We start from the raw sequence: 13,510 nt of genomic DNA, 5'->3' as shown, positions 1-13,510 counted from the left end.
TTAAGAGAAGGGGTTTCGCTATGTTGGCCAGGCTGGTCTCTATCTCCTGACCTCAAATGACCTGCCCTCCTCGGCCTCCCACAGTGCTGGGATTACAGATTGAGCTACCGTGCCCAGCCACCGTATTTTCTTTATCCAGTCTACCATTGATAGGCATTTAGGGCCTGTCCACCTCTTTGCTATTGTGAATGGGGCTGCAATGAACATGCATGTGGATGTGTCTTTATAATGAAATAATGTATATTTCTTTGGGTACATAGTCAATTATGAACTTCCTGGGTCAAATGATAATTCTGTTTTTAGTTCTGTGAGGAATTGCTACACTTTTTTTGAGACGGAGTTTCACTCACGTTACCCAGGCTGGAGTGCAATGGCGCGATCTTGGCTCACCGCAACCTCCGCCTCCTGGGTTCAGGCAATTCTCCTGCCTCAGCCTCCTGAGTAGCTGGGATTACAGGCACGCACCACCACGCCCAGCTAATTTTTTGTATTTTTAGTAGAGACGGGGTTTCACCATGTTGGCCAGGATGGTCTCGATCTCTTGACCTCGTGATCCACCCGCCTCGGCCTCCCAAAGTGCTGGGATTACAGGCTTGAGCCACCGCGCCCGGCCTTTTTTTTTTTTTTTTTAAAAGAGCTCTTAGCTTGGATTTTTTTTGAGATGGAGTTTTGCTTTTGTTGCCCAGGCTGGAATGCAATGGCGCAATCTCAGCTCACCTCAACCTCCACCTCCCAGGTTCAAGCAATTCTCCTGCTTCAGCCTCCTGAGTAGCTGGAATGACAGGCATGTGCCACCACGCCACGCCCGGCTAATTTTGTATTTTTAGTAGAGATAGGGTTTCTCCATATTGGGCGGGCTGGTCTCAAACTCCTGACCTCAGGGATCCATCTGCCTCAGCCTCCCAAAGTGCTGGGATTACAGGTGTGAGCCACAGCGCACAGCATGCCACACTGCTTTTTCACAATTCTTGAACTAATTTAACTCCCACCATCCCACCAACAGAGTGTACGCATTCTTTTTTCTCTGCAACCTTACCAGCATCTCTTATTTTTTGACTTTTTAAAAACAGCCCTTCTAACTGGTGTGAGGTGGTATCTCATTGTGTTTCTTTTATTTTTAATTTATCCAATGGTGAGCGATTAACTTTTTTTTATATGCTTGCTAGCCACAACTATGTCTTCTTTTGAAAAGCATCTGTTCATATTTTTTGCCTTTCGTCAAATTAAAAATTCCGCCCATGGCCACTTGGTAAAAGTATGTGTGTGTGTGTGTTTCAGGGACCATTGGAATTTATGGATGTGGCCATAGAATTCTCTCTGGAGGAGTGGCAGTGCCTGGACACTGCACAGCGGAATCTGTATAGGGATGTGATGTTGGAGAACTACAGAAACCTGGTCTTCCTTGGTGAGGATAACTTGAATACTTAATTCATAATATACCCTAAATGTTTTCTTTCTCTTTTTTTGTAGAATGTTTTTTAGTAATTAATTCTTTGCATAAAAGAGTTTCAGAAGCCCTTTTTCCAGAAACTCCTCAGAATTTGTTCACTTAGAAAATAATTTCTTTAAGACGTTTCATCTTAATTCAAACTTTCCAAATTCTTGAGTTGAGCTGTATCCTTCACTCTAAATTAGTGGTAATTTCAGCAATTAAGTGGCATAAAATATTGTTGCCCTCACCTGAAAATCTAATTGCCAGCACCAATTTTTGATTCAGTAGCACCAGGTAGTAGAATTGAAAAACCCACAAGCAGGGCTGAGCACGGTGGCTCACACCTGCAATCCCAGCACTTTGGGAGGCTGAGGCACTTTGGGAGGCTGAGGCAGGCAGATCACCTGAGGTCGGGAGTTTGAGACCAGGCTGACCAACATGGTGAAACTTCATCTCTACCAAAAATACAAAATTAGCCAGGCATGGTGGTGCACACCTGTAATCCCAGGTACTCTGGAGGCTGAGGCAAGAGAATTGCTTGAACCGAGGAGGCAGAGGTTGTTGTGAGCGAAGATGGTGCCATTGCACTCCAGCCTGGGCAATAAGAGTGATACTTCCTCTCAAAAAAAAATAATAAAAAATGACAAATACAAGTTCAAAGTATTTTCTAATATTTAGAAATTTCTGTTATTAATTAGTATTTTTGTATTAATTTACTGGAATATTTTATCACATCCTCTCTAGCACATTACTAGCTTGTAAGTGGAGAATATGAGCCAGATTCATGTTATTTATTTTTAATAAAACAGGTATTGTTGTCTCTGAACCAGACCTGATCACCTGTCTGGAGAAAGGAAAAAAACCTTTGACTGTGAAGGGACATGAGATGATTGCCACACCCCCAGGTAGGTGCAAATGAAAATGAATACAACAGAGGACACACGATAAGACATCCCAAGGTCAAAGAGAAAGCCAGCCCTTAAAATGTGATGTGGGAAGCTGTGTGCCAAAGAAAACACTTCTGGGCAGCTAATTTTTTTTTTTTTTTTAATTTTGCTCTCACAAAGGGACATTTTCTGTCTAGGCTTTTAAATTCTTTAAAGATTCTGCTTTTCTTTCAGTGAGCTTCCTTCAAGGTTACAGTGAGAGCCAAAGTCCTCTTCATGGCGTGGAAGAGACTGCGCAGTCTGGCTGCTGTTTTATTGTTTTGGGGACACACAAATGTCTGCATGATTTTTAGAAACTAAAACTTTTTTTTTTTTTTTTTTTAAATAATAGAGATGAGGTTTCACCATGTTGGCCAGGCTGGCCTTGAACTCCTGACCTCAGGTGATCCGCCCATCTCAGCCTCCCAAAGTGCTGGGATTGCAGGCGTGAGCCACCACACCTGGCACTAAAACTATTTTTTAAGTCCTTTTTTTGCATCAGGACTGAAATGTGTGAGAGTAGTAGTTTCTGTAGCATTTTTTTGTTCTTTGTTCTGTGCAGTCCATTCTGTTTTTATTACTATATTGTTTGGAAACATACTCTGAAATTACGATATCCTTCTGCTTTGTACTTTTTACTCAAGATTGCTTTGGCTATTCAAAGTTTATTTTAGTTTCATGTAAATTTTAGAATTATATTTTTCATTTCTATGAAAAAAATACCACTGTAGTTTTCACAGGAAATTTATTGAATATATAGATCATTTTGAATAATAAGGCAATTTAATATGTATTCTTTCAGTGCATAGACACAAACTATTTTAAAATTGATTTGGACCTTCCCTAATTTTTTTCATTGATTAGTTATATTGTAAAGGTTCTTTTACCTCCTTGTATAATTTTTTTCTCAGAAATTTATTATTTAGTGCTATAGTAAATAAGATTTTTTTTTACATTTTTAATTTCTATTTTTTCTTTCTTTATTTTATCAGATAGTTTAAGTGTATGAAACCATACATATACTTGTATGTTAATTTTATATATTGCTATTTACTGAGTGTATTTATTATTTTAAATAGGTTTTAATATACTGTTTATGGTTTTTTCATATATAATTGTATGATCTAAAAACAGCAAATTTTTACTTATTTTTCCTAAATTTCCATAGATCTTATTATTTGTTTGACTAATTAATCTGCCACATACTTCCGGTACTACATTAGAATAGAAGCATTGACAATGAGCACAATATACTTTGTATTGGTGTCTGAATTTGATGGAGCAAACAACTCTTTCATTTTTCATAAACTGATTTTAGAAGGTAAAGATGTTCTTTGGTTGGGCCCTTAGGGTGCTGAGATGCCCTCTGACTTTGTAGTACAGAGGGGTTGTAGCTTTATCACAAGGCTGCTGGGTCTGCACTAGGGTCCACCTTTAGTTGGCTTGTTACAGGGGCTTAGGTAGTTGTAATTCCCATTTTATTTTTGGACAGACTGAATATCCTTCAGGACTTTGCTCCATTGGGCAGACAGTAGGTTGTGTTTTGGCAGTCTGGTCAGCATATGGTGGGCCTTATATCAGGATGTGGATGAGTATGGTTTTCATTAAATACCAGAAAGCATTTCTTCAGGTAACTGTGTGGGTTTCTATATAGGCAGAAGTACCCTAGACTGTGACTCAGGTAACTGAAACTGAGTCATTGAACCACTTCAGGGACTACAGTAAAGGCCCCGTTCTGCAGGCCTGCCCTTATGTCTGTAAATGGGTACCTTCCTCCAGGTCTCTGAAATGGCAGGACCTCTCCCAGACTGTGGCTGGGAGGAGTTTGGGATGGTTACAGAGTAAGTCCAGGATTCTCACTGGGACCAAGTTGGGTGAACCCTGTCCTGGTATGTAGCCAAGAACAGGGGTGCTGTAGTTTCCCCCCTGAATGAGGGCCTGCCTTCTCAATAGAACACTTCTCAATCTTAAGCTTTAACAGCGTTTCACAACTCCCTCCCTGGATCTCAGATCTCTCTTAGAGGCACTAACTTTGGAGATGGCATCTTGCTACATAACCCAGGCTGGTCTGAAATGCTGGCCTGAAGCGTTTCTCCAACCTTAACGTGCCATGTCACTGTCATTACAGTTTTGAGCCTTAATGCCTGGTTCTGTCATAAAGGTATTTTTGTCAGGGGTGGCTGACTTTTTTTTTTTTTTTTTTTTTTTTCTGCTGTAACCAGATATGAAAATAGGGCACTTTTAATGTTTTCTTTTTTTTGAGACGGAGTTTCGCTCTTGTTACCCAGGCTGGAGTGCAATGGCTCGATCTTGGCTCACCGCAACCTCCGCCTCGTGGGTTCAGGCACTTCTCCTGCCTCAGCCTCCCGAGTAGCTGGAACTACAGGCACGTGCCACCATGCCCAGCTAATTTTTGTATTTTTAGTAGAGACGGGGTTTCACCTTGTTGACCAGGATGGTCTCGATCTCTTGACCTCGTGATCCACCCGCCTCGGCCTCCCAAAGTGCTGGGATTATAGGCTTGAGCCACCGCGCCCGGCCAATGTTTTCATCTTACTGATACAACTCTTCTTATACATTTTTACTTTCTATTTCCTATTTCAACTTTGTCTGTAATTTTAGATTTAGATATTTAGGACAACATGGTAGAATTTGCATGATATGCCTGAAGTAAATGAGATAATTAGGCTCTCCATATTTACTAAAATAGTTGCTTATATTTTTAAGTTTGCTGCGGGTAAAAAGTAATATCTCATTTTCATCTACTTTCTTCAGCACATATCTAAATAATAACATAGTTTATTTCCTACTACATTTTTTTTGTAACATATCCGAGGGTCTAACTCTATTCTGCAAAATATTTACAAATATTTTCTGTATTTAACAATGTAAGACTATTCTTAGCTTTTTAAGTTGGATTACAGAAGTTTCGTTTTGTGTAACAATAGCATATATGTAAAACATAAAAAGTAGTTTATTTAAATGCTTATTTATTAAGAGTTTCTCATTAGAGTCCTGTATTTATAATCATACTGCATATTCTCTAAAATTTTACTGCCATACAGTGCATGCCAATGATTCAAAATACCTGTATTCAATGAGTACACAGTAACGGTTAAATATTGCAGTTACCTACACAAATTTTTGTTTTTGTTTTTTTGAGATGGAGTCACCCTCTGTCACCCAGGCTGGAGTACAGTGGTGCCATATTGGCTCACTGCAACCTCCACCTCCTGGCTTCAAGCAGTTCTCATGCCTTAGTTTCTAAGTAGCTGGGATTACAGGCATGTGCCACCACGCCTGGGTCATTTTTGTATTTTTAGTACAGATGGGATTTTACCACATTGGCCAGGCTTGTCTCGAATGCCTGACCTCAGGTAATTTGCCCACCTTGGCCTCCCAAAGTGTTGGGATTGCAGGTGTGAGCCTCTGCACCTGGCCTCAGTGTAGGTTTCCTAGCCTCAGTTTATTGTGTCTATTGGTTTTACTTGAGTATTATATTTTTAGACAAGTTGCAATTCTGTTTGTATGCTTTAAGTCAATTTGAGATTTAATTAAGAGATAAATTATGTATATCTATCACAATCAGATTATTTTTGTATGTGTGTTTATAAATATGTCCCCAATTTTGGATATGGCTTATCTTATATTTTCTTAGCTGATTTTTGATGGTAGTTTTATCTTGTCTAAGTGAGTAGTTATGGAGATAGTCTTATTTTCACCATGTGTATAACTATGTTATATATATATGTATATATATATGTGTGTGTGTGTATATATATATATATATATATATTTTTTTTTTTTTTTTTTTTTTTGAGACGGAGTTTCGCTCTTGTTACCCAGGTTGGAGTGCAATGGCGCGATCTCGGCTCACCGCAACCTCCGCCTCCTGGGTTCAGGCAATTCTCCTGCCCCAGCCTCCTGAGTCGCTGGGATTACAGGCACGCGCCACCATGCCCAGCTAATTTTTTGTGTTTTTAGTAGAGACGGGGTTTCACCATGTTGACCAGGATGGTCTCGATCTCTTGACCTCGTGATCTACCCGCCTCGGCCTCCCACAGTGCTGGGATTACAGGCTTGAGCCACCACGCCTGGCCTATATATATATATTTTTTAGTGAGAGAAACACTTTTGTGATTTGAAGGTAATTTTCAAAAAGATGTATAATTCTGGATTTTTTTTCAGTTTTTCTTTAAAAACATTGTTTATATACACATAACATAAAATGTACCACTTTAAATCTGTTGAAGTGTACATTTCAGGATGAGGTGTGATTGTGGCTTTTGTCTGTAATACCAGGATTTTTTTGGGCCAAGACAGGAGGATTCCTAGAGCCCAAATGTTTAAGACCACCCTGGGCAACGTATGGAGACCCCTCTCTATAAAAATATGTAATGTTAATAACAAGGCATGGTGGTGTGCAGCTGTGGTCCCAGCTACTGGGAGATTAGGGGGGAGTCAAAATTGTGCCACTACACTCCAGCTTAGGTGACAGAGTGAGGCCCTGTTTCAAAAAGAAAAAAAACTGTTCATTTCATGCATGTTAAGTATATTCAAATTGTTATGCAAAAGGCTTCTGGAAACTTTACATCTTGTAAAACTAAAACTCAATACCCATTAAGTGACAACTGCTCATTTTACCCTCTCTCCAGCCCGTGACAGACAAACCTTCCACCTTCTGTTTTTATAATTTTGGCTACTTAAGATATCTCATATAGGTGGAATCATACAGTATCCATAATTTTGTTACTGGATTAATTCAGGTGACATAATATTCTCAATTTTCATCCTACAATGCAACGAGTTTTATTTTAAAGGTAGAACAATATTTCATTGTACATATATGTGATATTTTTTGATATCTTTATAAATCAAGAGACATATGGGTTGCTTCAGCCTTTTTGGCTTTTGTGAATACTGATACAATAAACATGTATTTTCAAATATGTCTTCCAGGACCATTTTGTTTTTGTTTTTTGAGATGGAGTCTCCCTTTGTCACCCAGGCTGGAGTCCAGTGGTGCCATCTCAGCTCACTGCAGCATCTGTTTCCTGGGTTCAAGCGAGTCTCCTGCTTCAGCCTCCCAAGTAGCTGGGATTACAGGCTCCCTCCACCACACCAAGCTAACTTTCTGTATTTTTCGTAGAGACGGGGTTTCATTATGTTGGCCAGGTTGGTCTCAAGCCCCTGACCTGAGGCGATCTGCCCACCTTGGCCTTCCCAATATCTAGGATTACAGGCTTGAGTCACTCCACTGGCCTGTGTTACATATTTTGGATATATATATACAAATGAAGAACATTTTAAAATAATGACTGCATCTATGTTTTCCACCAGCAGTCCGCATCATGAGTTCCTTTTTTTTTTTTTTGAGATGGAGTTTCGCTCTTGTTACCCAGGCTGGAGTGCAATGGCGCGATCTCGGCTCACCGCAACCTCCGCCTCCTGGGTTCAGGCAATTCTCCTGCCTCAGCCTCCTGAGTAGCTGGGATTACAGGCATGCGCCACCATGCCTAGCTGATTTTTTGTATTTTTAGTAGAGACGGTGTGATCCACCCGCCTCGGCCTCCCAAAGTGCTGGGATTACAGGCGTGAGCCCACCGCGCCTGGCGAGTTCCATTTTTATGGTATCGTCTTTGGTGTTTTTAAAAAGATTTGTAGTGGTCATTCTACTGGGTGTGAGGTGATTTTGTTTGTGATTGTGGTTTTTTTTTTTTTTAATTTCTCTACAAATTAGTAGTAACTTTATGTGTTTTTTCAAATGGCGTCTCACTTTGTCACCCAGGGTGGAGTGCAGTGGCATGATCTCAGCTCACTGCAACCTCCACCTCCTGAGTTAAAGTGATTCTCTAGCCTCAGCCTCCTGGGTAGCTGGGACTACAGGCGTCCGCCACCATACCCAGATAATTTTTGTATTTTTAGTAGAGAGAGGGTTTCACCATGTTGCCCAGCATGGTCTTGATCCCTTGACTTTGTGATCTCCCCACCTTGGCCTCCTAAAATGCTGGGATTACAGGTGTGAGCCACGACGCCTGGCACCATTTTTCTTTTAAGAATATTTTCTGTTATTTTTTTGTATTTTTTTATATCCACTATTTATTTATTTATTTTTGTATCTGAGATGGAGATTTTTTCTGTCGCCCTGCCTGGAGTGCAGTGGTGCAATCTAAGCTCACTGCAACCTCTGCCTCCTGGTTTAAGTGATTCTCCTCCCTCAGCCTCTTGAGTAGCTGGGATTATAGGTGCCTGCCACTACCCCTGGCTACTATTTTTGTACTTTTTGGTAGAGACGGGATTTCATTGTTGGCCAGCTGATCTTGAACTGCTGACCTGAAATGATCCACCCACCTTGGTCTCCCAAAGTGCTGGGATTACAAGCAGGACCCACAGTTCCTAGCCTATTTTATTTTATTTTATTTTATTTTTGAGACGGTCTTGTTCTGTTACCCAGACTGATGTGCAGTGGTACAATCTCCACTCACTACAGCCTTCCTGTCCCGGGTTCAAGCAATTCAGATGTTTCAGCCTCCCAAATAGCTGGGATTACAGCCACATGCCACCACACCCAGCTAATTTTTGTATTATTAGTAGATACAGGGTTTCACCATGTTGGCCAGGCTGGTATCAAACTCCTGACCGCATGTGATTTTTCCACCTTGGCCTCCCAGTGTGTTGGGATTACAGGAATGAGCCACCAAGCCTGGGCTGTTCCATTTATTCGCAATTTTTTAAATTGCTTTATATACTTTTTATGATTGCTTTTGAAAATTGTATCATTCTCTTCATGTCATGGGAGGCATTGAGTGTCTAAAGAAGTCCCTAAAAACCAGAAACAAAGATGTATGTGCCAATATTTCTTTTCTTTTTTTTTTGTTTTAAAAAAACCAGTAGTTGGCAATTAACATTTGTGTGTGTGTGTATGTGACAGAGTCTCACTCTGTTACCTAGGCAGGAGTACAGTGGCATGATCGAGGCTCACTGTAATCTCTGCCTCCACAGTTCAAGCAATTCTCCTGCCTCAGCCTCCCAACTAGGTAGGATTACAGGTACTTGTTACCATATCTGCTAATGTTTTGTATTTTTTGTAGAGATAGGGTTTCACCATGTCGGTCAGGCTTATCTTAAACTCCTGACCTCAGGTAATCCTCTCATGTTGTTCATCCAGTGTGCTGGCATTACAGGCATGAGCCATCATGTGTGACTGGCAATTTACTTCTTTATTTTTTGAGACAAGGTCTCATTCTGTCCCCCAGGCTGGAGTGCAGTGGCGCAGTCTCAGCTCACTGCAACCTGTGCCTCCTAGGCTCAAGTAATTCTCTGCCTCAGCCTCCGGAGTAGCTGGGATCACAGGTGCTCACAACCACACCTCAGTAATTTTTTGTATTTTTTTTTTTTGAGACGGAGTTTCGCTCTTGTTACCCAGGCTGGAGTGCAATGGTGCGATCTCGGCTCACCGCAACCTCCGCCTCCTGGGTTCAGGCAATTCTCCTGCCTCAGCCTCCTGAGTAGCTGGGACTACAGGCACGCGCCACCATGCCCAGCTAATTTTTTGTATTTTTAGTAGAGACGGGGTTTCACCGTGTTGACCAGGATGGTCTCGATCTCTTGACCTCGTGATCCACCCACCTCGGCCTCCCAAAGTGCTGGGATTACAGGCGTGAGCCACCGCGCCTGGCCCCAATTTTTTGTATTTTTATTAGAGACGAGGTTTCACCATCTTGGCCAGGGTGGTCTTCAACTCCTGACCTCAGGAGCCATGCATGTCAGACTCCCAAAATGCTGGGATTGCAGGAATGAGCCACCACGCCCGGCGGCAATTTCCTTTTTTTTTTTTTTTTTTTTTTTTGAGACGGAGTTTCGCTCCTGTTACCCAGGCTAGAGTGCAATGGCACGATCTTGGCTCACCACAACCTCCGCCTCCTGGGTTCAAGCAATTCTCCTGCCTCAGCCTCCCGAGTAGCTGGGTCTACAGGCGCGTACCACCATGCCCAGCTAATTTTTGTATTTTTAGTAGAGACGGGGTTTTCACCTTGTTGACCAGGATGATCTCGTTCTTTTGACCTCGTGATCCACCCGCCTCGGCCTCCCAAAGTGCTGGGATTACAGGCTTGAGCCACCGCGCCCGCCCGCAATTTACTTTTAAAGGCACAATGTTATGTCGGAGAGGAAGAAGAGCTGTGTTGCGTATAAGAAACAAACGTTTCTTTTTCTTCTATGTGGCTCTTTGTGCTCACCTGGGGCCCTTCACACACTTATCACATTTATAAATTTTTTCCAGATGTATTTTGGTCAGTATGTTTTTGTTACATTTATATGTCCAGGAAAAAATTTCAGCTTGTGGTATTTTGCTATGTCATCTTGCTTCAGCAGTTTGTATAATTTTATACATTACAAGTGTACTTACCTGAGTCTAGCAATTGAAGTAATGTGTTTTGTTTCTTTCAGTTATGTGTTCTCATTTTGCCAAAGACCTTTGGCCAGAGCAGAGCACAAAAGATTCTTTCCAAAAAGTCATACTGAGAAGATATGAAAAATATAGACATGATAATTTACAGATAAAAAATGGCTGTGAAAGTGTGGATGAGTCTCAGGTGCACAACAGAGTTTATAATGGACTTAACCAAAGTTTGACAGCTACCCAGAGTAAAATATTTCAACGTGATAAATATGTGAAAGTCTTTCATGAATTTTCAAATTCAAACAGACATAAGGTGAGACATACTGGGGAAAAAAATTACAAATATATAGAATGTGGCAAGGGTATTAACCAGTCCTTAACCCTTACTACACATAAGAAAGTTTATACTGGAGAGAAACCCTACAAATGTGAAGAATGTGGCAAAGCCTTCAGCTGGTCCTCACATCTTAATATACATAAGATAATTCATACTGGAGAGAAACCCTACAAATGTGAAGAATGTGGCAAAGCTTTCTACCGATCCTCAAACCTTACTACACATAAGATAATTCATACTGGAGAAAAGCCTTACAAATGTGAAGAATGTGGCAAGGCCTTTAAGCACTCCTCCAGCCTTAATACACATAAGATAATTCATTCTGGAGAGAAACCCTACAAATGTAAAGAATGTGGCAAAACCTTTAAGCACTCCTCTAGCCTTAGTACCCATAAGATAATTCATACTGGAGAGAAACCCTACAAATGTGAAGAATGTGGCACAGCCTTTAGGCAGTCCTCAAACCTTACTATACATAAGAGAATTCATACTGGAGAGAACCCCTACAAATGTGAAGAATGTGGCAAAGCCTTTAAGCAGTCCTCAAACCTTACTACGCATAAGAAAATTCATACTGGTGAGAAACCTTATAAATGTGAAGAATGTGGCAAAGCCTTTAAGAACTTATCACACCTTACTGCACATAAGATAATTCACACTGGAGAGAAACCCTACAAATGTGAAGAATGTGGCAAAGCCTTTAAGCGTTCCTCTCAACTTACTACACATAAAAGAATTCATATTGGAGAGAAACCCTACATAGTGAAGAATGTGGAAAATCTTTTAAATGTTCCTCAACCCTTAATAATCATAAGATAATTCATACTGGAGAGAAATCCCATAAATGTGATGAATACGTAATAGCCTTTAACCAACCCTCGACTCTTACTAAATATGAGAATTTACATGAAACATAAACCTTACAAATATAAAGAATGTGACAAAGATTTTCAAGTAAGTTCTCAACATGTATTACATATAATTCATACTGGACAGAAACCCTACAAGTGTGAAGAATGTGGCAAACAAGTTGTCAGTTCTTATCTTTTTTTTTGAAATGGAGTTTTACTCTTGTCACAGGCTGGAGGGCAATGGCACAATCTTGGTTCATTGCAACCTCTGCCTCCTTGGTTCAAGCCATTCTCCTGCCTCAGCCTCTCCAGTAGCTGGGATTACAGGTGCCCACAACCATGCCCAGCTAATTTGTGTACTTACGGTAGAGATGGTGTTTTGCCATATTTCCAGGCTGGTCTCGAACTCCTGACCTCAGATGATCCAGCACCTCAGCCTCCTAAAGTGCTGGGATTACAGGCATGAGCCACCACACTTAGCCACAAGTTTTCAATTCTTAAGAGACGGGTTGGGATTCACTCAGGGTGGTGGCAGAGATATTAAGGGAGAATATTAGAAATAGTTGCAGTGAGATGTTTGCATAGTTTCAGTACAAGTTTTGGCTGGAGGCAGCCAAAACCCCCTTTACATTTAGTGAATAAGAAAAGCAAATAGCTAGGGAATGTAAGGGAGTTCATCTGAATAGTTTGTTTACCCAATAACCTGTGATCACTCTGGGTGGCCTGGGAGAGGGGATGTCCACCAGGGAGATTACCTGTTAATGGTGTTTACTCCGGGCTTTGGTAACTGCTTTAATCATTCGTAAAACCTTTCTTGTAACGATGTTAATTATCCACAAGGATGTTGACTTGGAATCTCTGTTATTAAATCTATACTGAATAAATGTGAGAAGGAACAACTAGTGGTTGTCATTTAGATGCGATTGCTCATTTTCTGTCTGTGAGCAGCTCACAATCCCTCAGCTCAACTCATACACTATTCTGTGAGTGTATTTATCTGTCACTGAGTCAGGGTCTGCAGGACAGATCCCCACAGTGTGTTGACTCCAACATGACCAATGTCATCATGGTGGTAATTCATGCTGAAGAGAAACTCTGCAAACCTTAAAGATGTGACAGTGCTTTTATCAACACCTCCAACTTTTCTATACATTTGAAAAATTGTAGGCTTGGCGCAGTGGCTCATGCTTGTAATTGCAGCACTTTGGGAGGCTGAGGCGGTTGGATCACAAGGTCAGGAGATCCAGACCAGCCTGGTTAACATGGTGAAACCCCTTGTCTACCAAAAATGCAAAAAGTAGCTGGGCATGGTGGTGCATGCCTGTAATCTCAGCTACTGGGGAGGCTGAGGCAGGAGAATCGCTTGTACCAGGAAATCGGGGGGTGCAGTGAGCCAAATCATGCACTGGTGACAGAGGGAGTCTCCATCTCAAGAAAAGAAAATTGTGGGAAACTCTAGAAATGTATGAAATGTGACAAAGCCTTTATGGTTACCACACTTGATTGTAGGTAAGATAATTCATACTGGTAAAACTACAAGTGTCAAGAATGTGGCAGACTTTT

The 13,510-nt window shown here is 41.1% G+C and overlaps 1 protein-coding gene across 5 annotated transcripts in view; it reads left to right on the top strand.

Annotated features, from left to right (window-relative positions):
* The window catches only part of LOC116544674 (zinc finger protein 737-like), a 20,248-nt gene extending 7,147 nt beyond the window's left edge, over positions 1 to 13,101 (top strand). For 2 of the 5 annotated variants that reach the window (XM_032271212.1, XM_032271211.1), the window contains exons 2-4: positions 1,279 to 1,405; positions 2,242 to 2,337; positions 10,807 to 13,101. In XM_032271212.1, the coding sequence (XP_032127103.1) occupies positions 1,294 to 1,405; positions 2,242 to 2,337; positions 10,807 to 11,915 (1,317 nt within the window). In that variant the 5' untranslated portion in view covers positions 1,279 to 1,293 and the 3' untranslated portion in view covers positions 11,916 to 13,101. The remainder of the gene's footprint in view (positions 1 to 1,278; positions 1,406 to 2,241; positions 2,338 to 10,806) is intronic. The other 3 variants (XM_032271216.1, XM_032271215.1, XM_032271213.1) reach the window with 2 other exon arrangements.
* The last annotated feature ends 409 nt before the right edge of the window (positions 13,102 to 13,510 follow it).

This window comes from Sapajus apella, unplaced genomic scaffold (genome assembly GCF_009761245.1).
Source record: "Sapajus apella isolate SASKATOON/1434 unplaced genomic scaffold, GSC_monkey_1.0 scaffold227, whole genome shotgun sequence".
In the NCBI taxonomy this organism is placed as follows: domain Eukaryota; kingdom Metazoa; phylum Chordata; class Mammalia; order Primates; family Cebidae; genus Sapajus; species Sapajus apella.
Note: the sequence above shows the minus strand (reverse complement) of the source record. Positions and strands in the feature narration are given on the sequence as shown.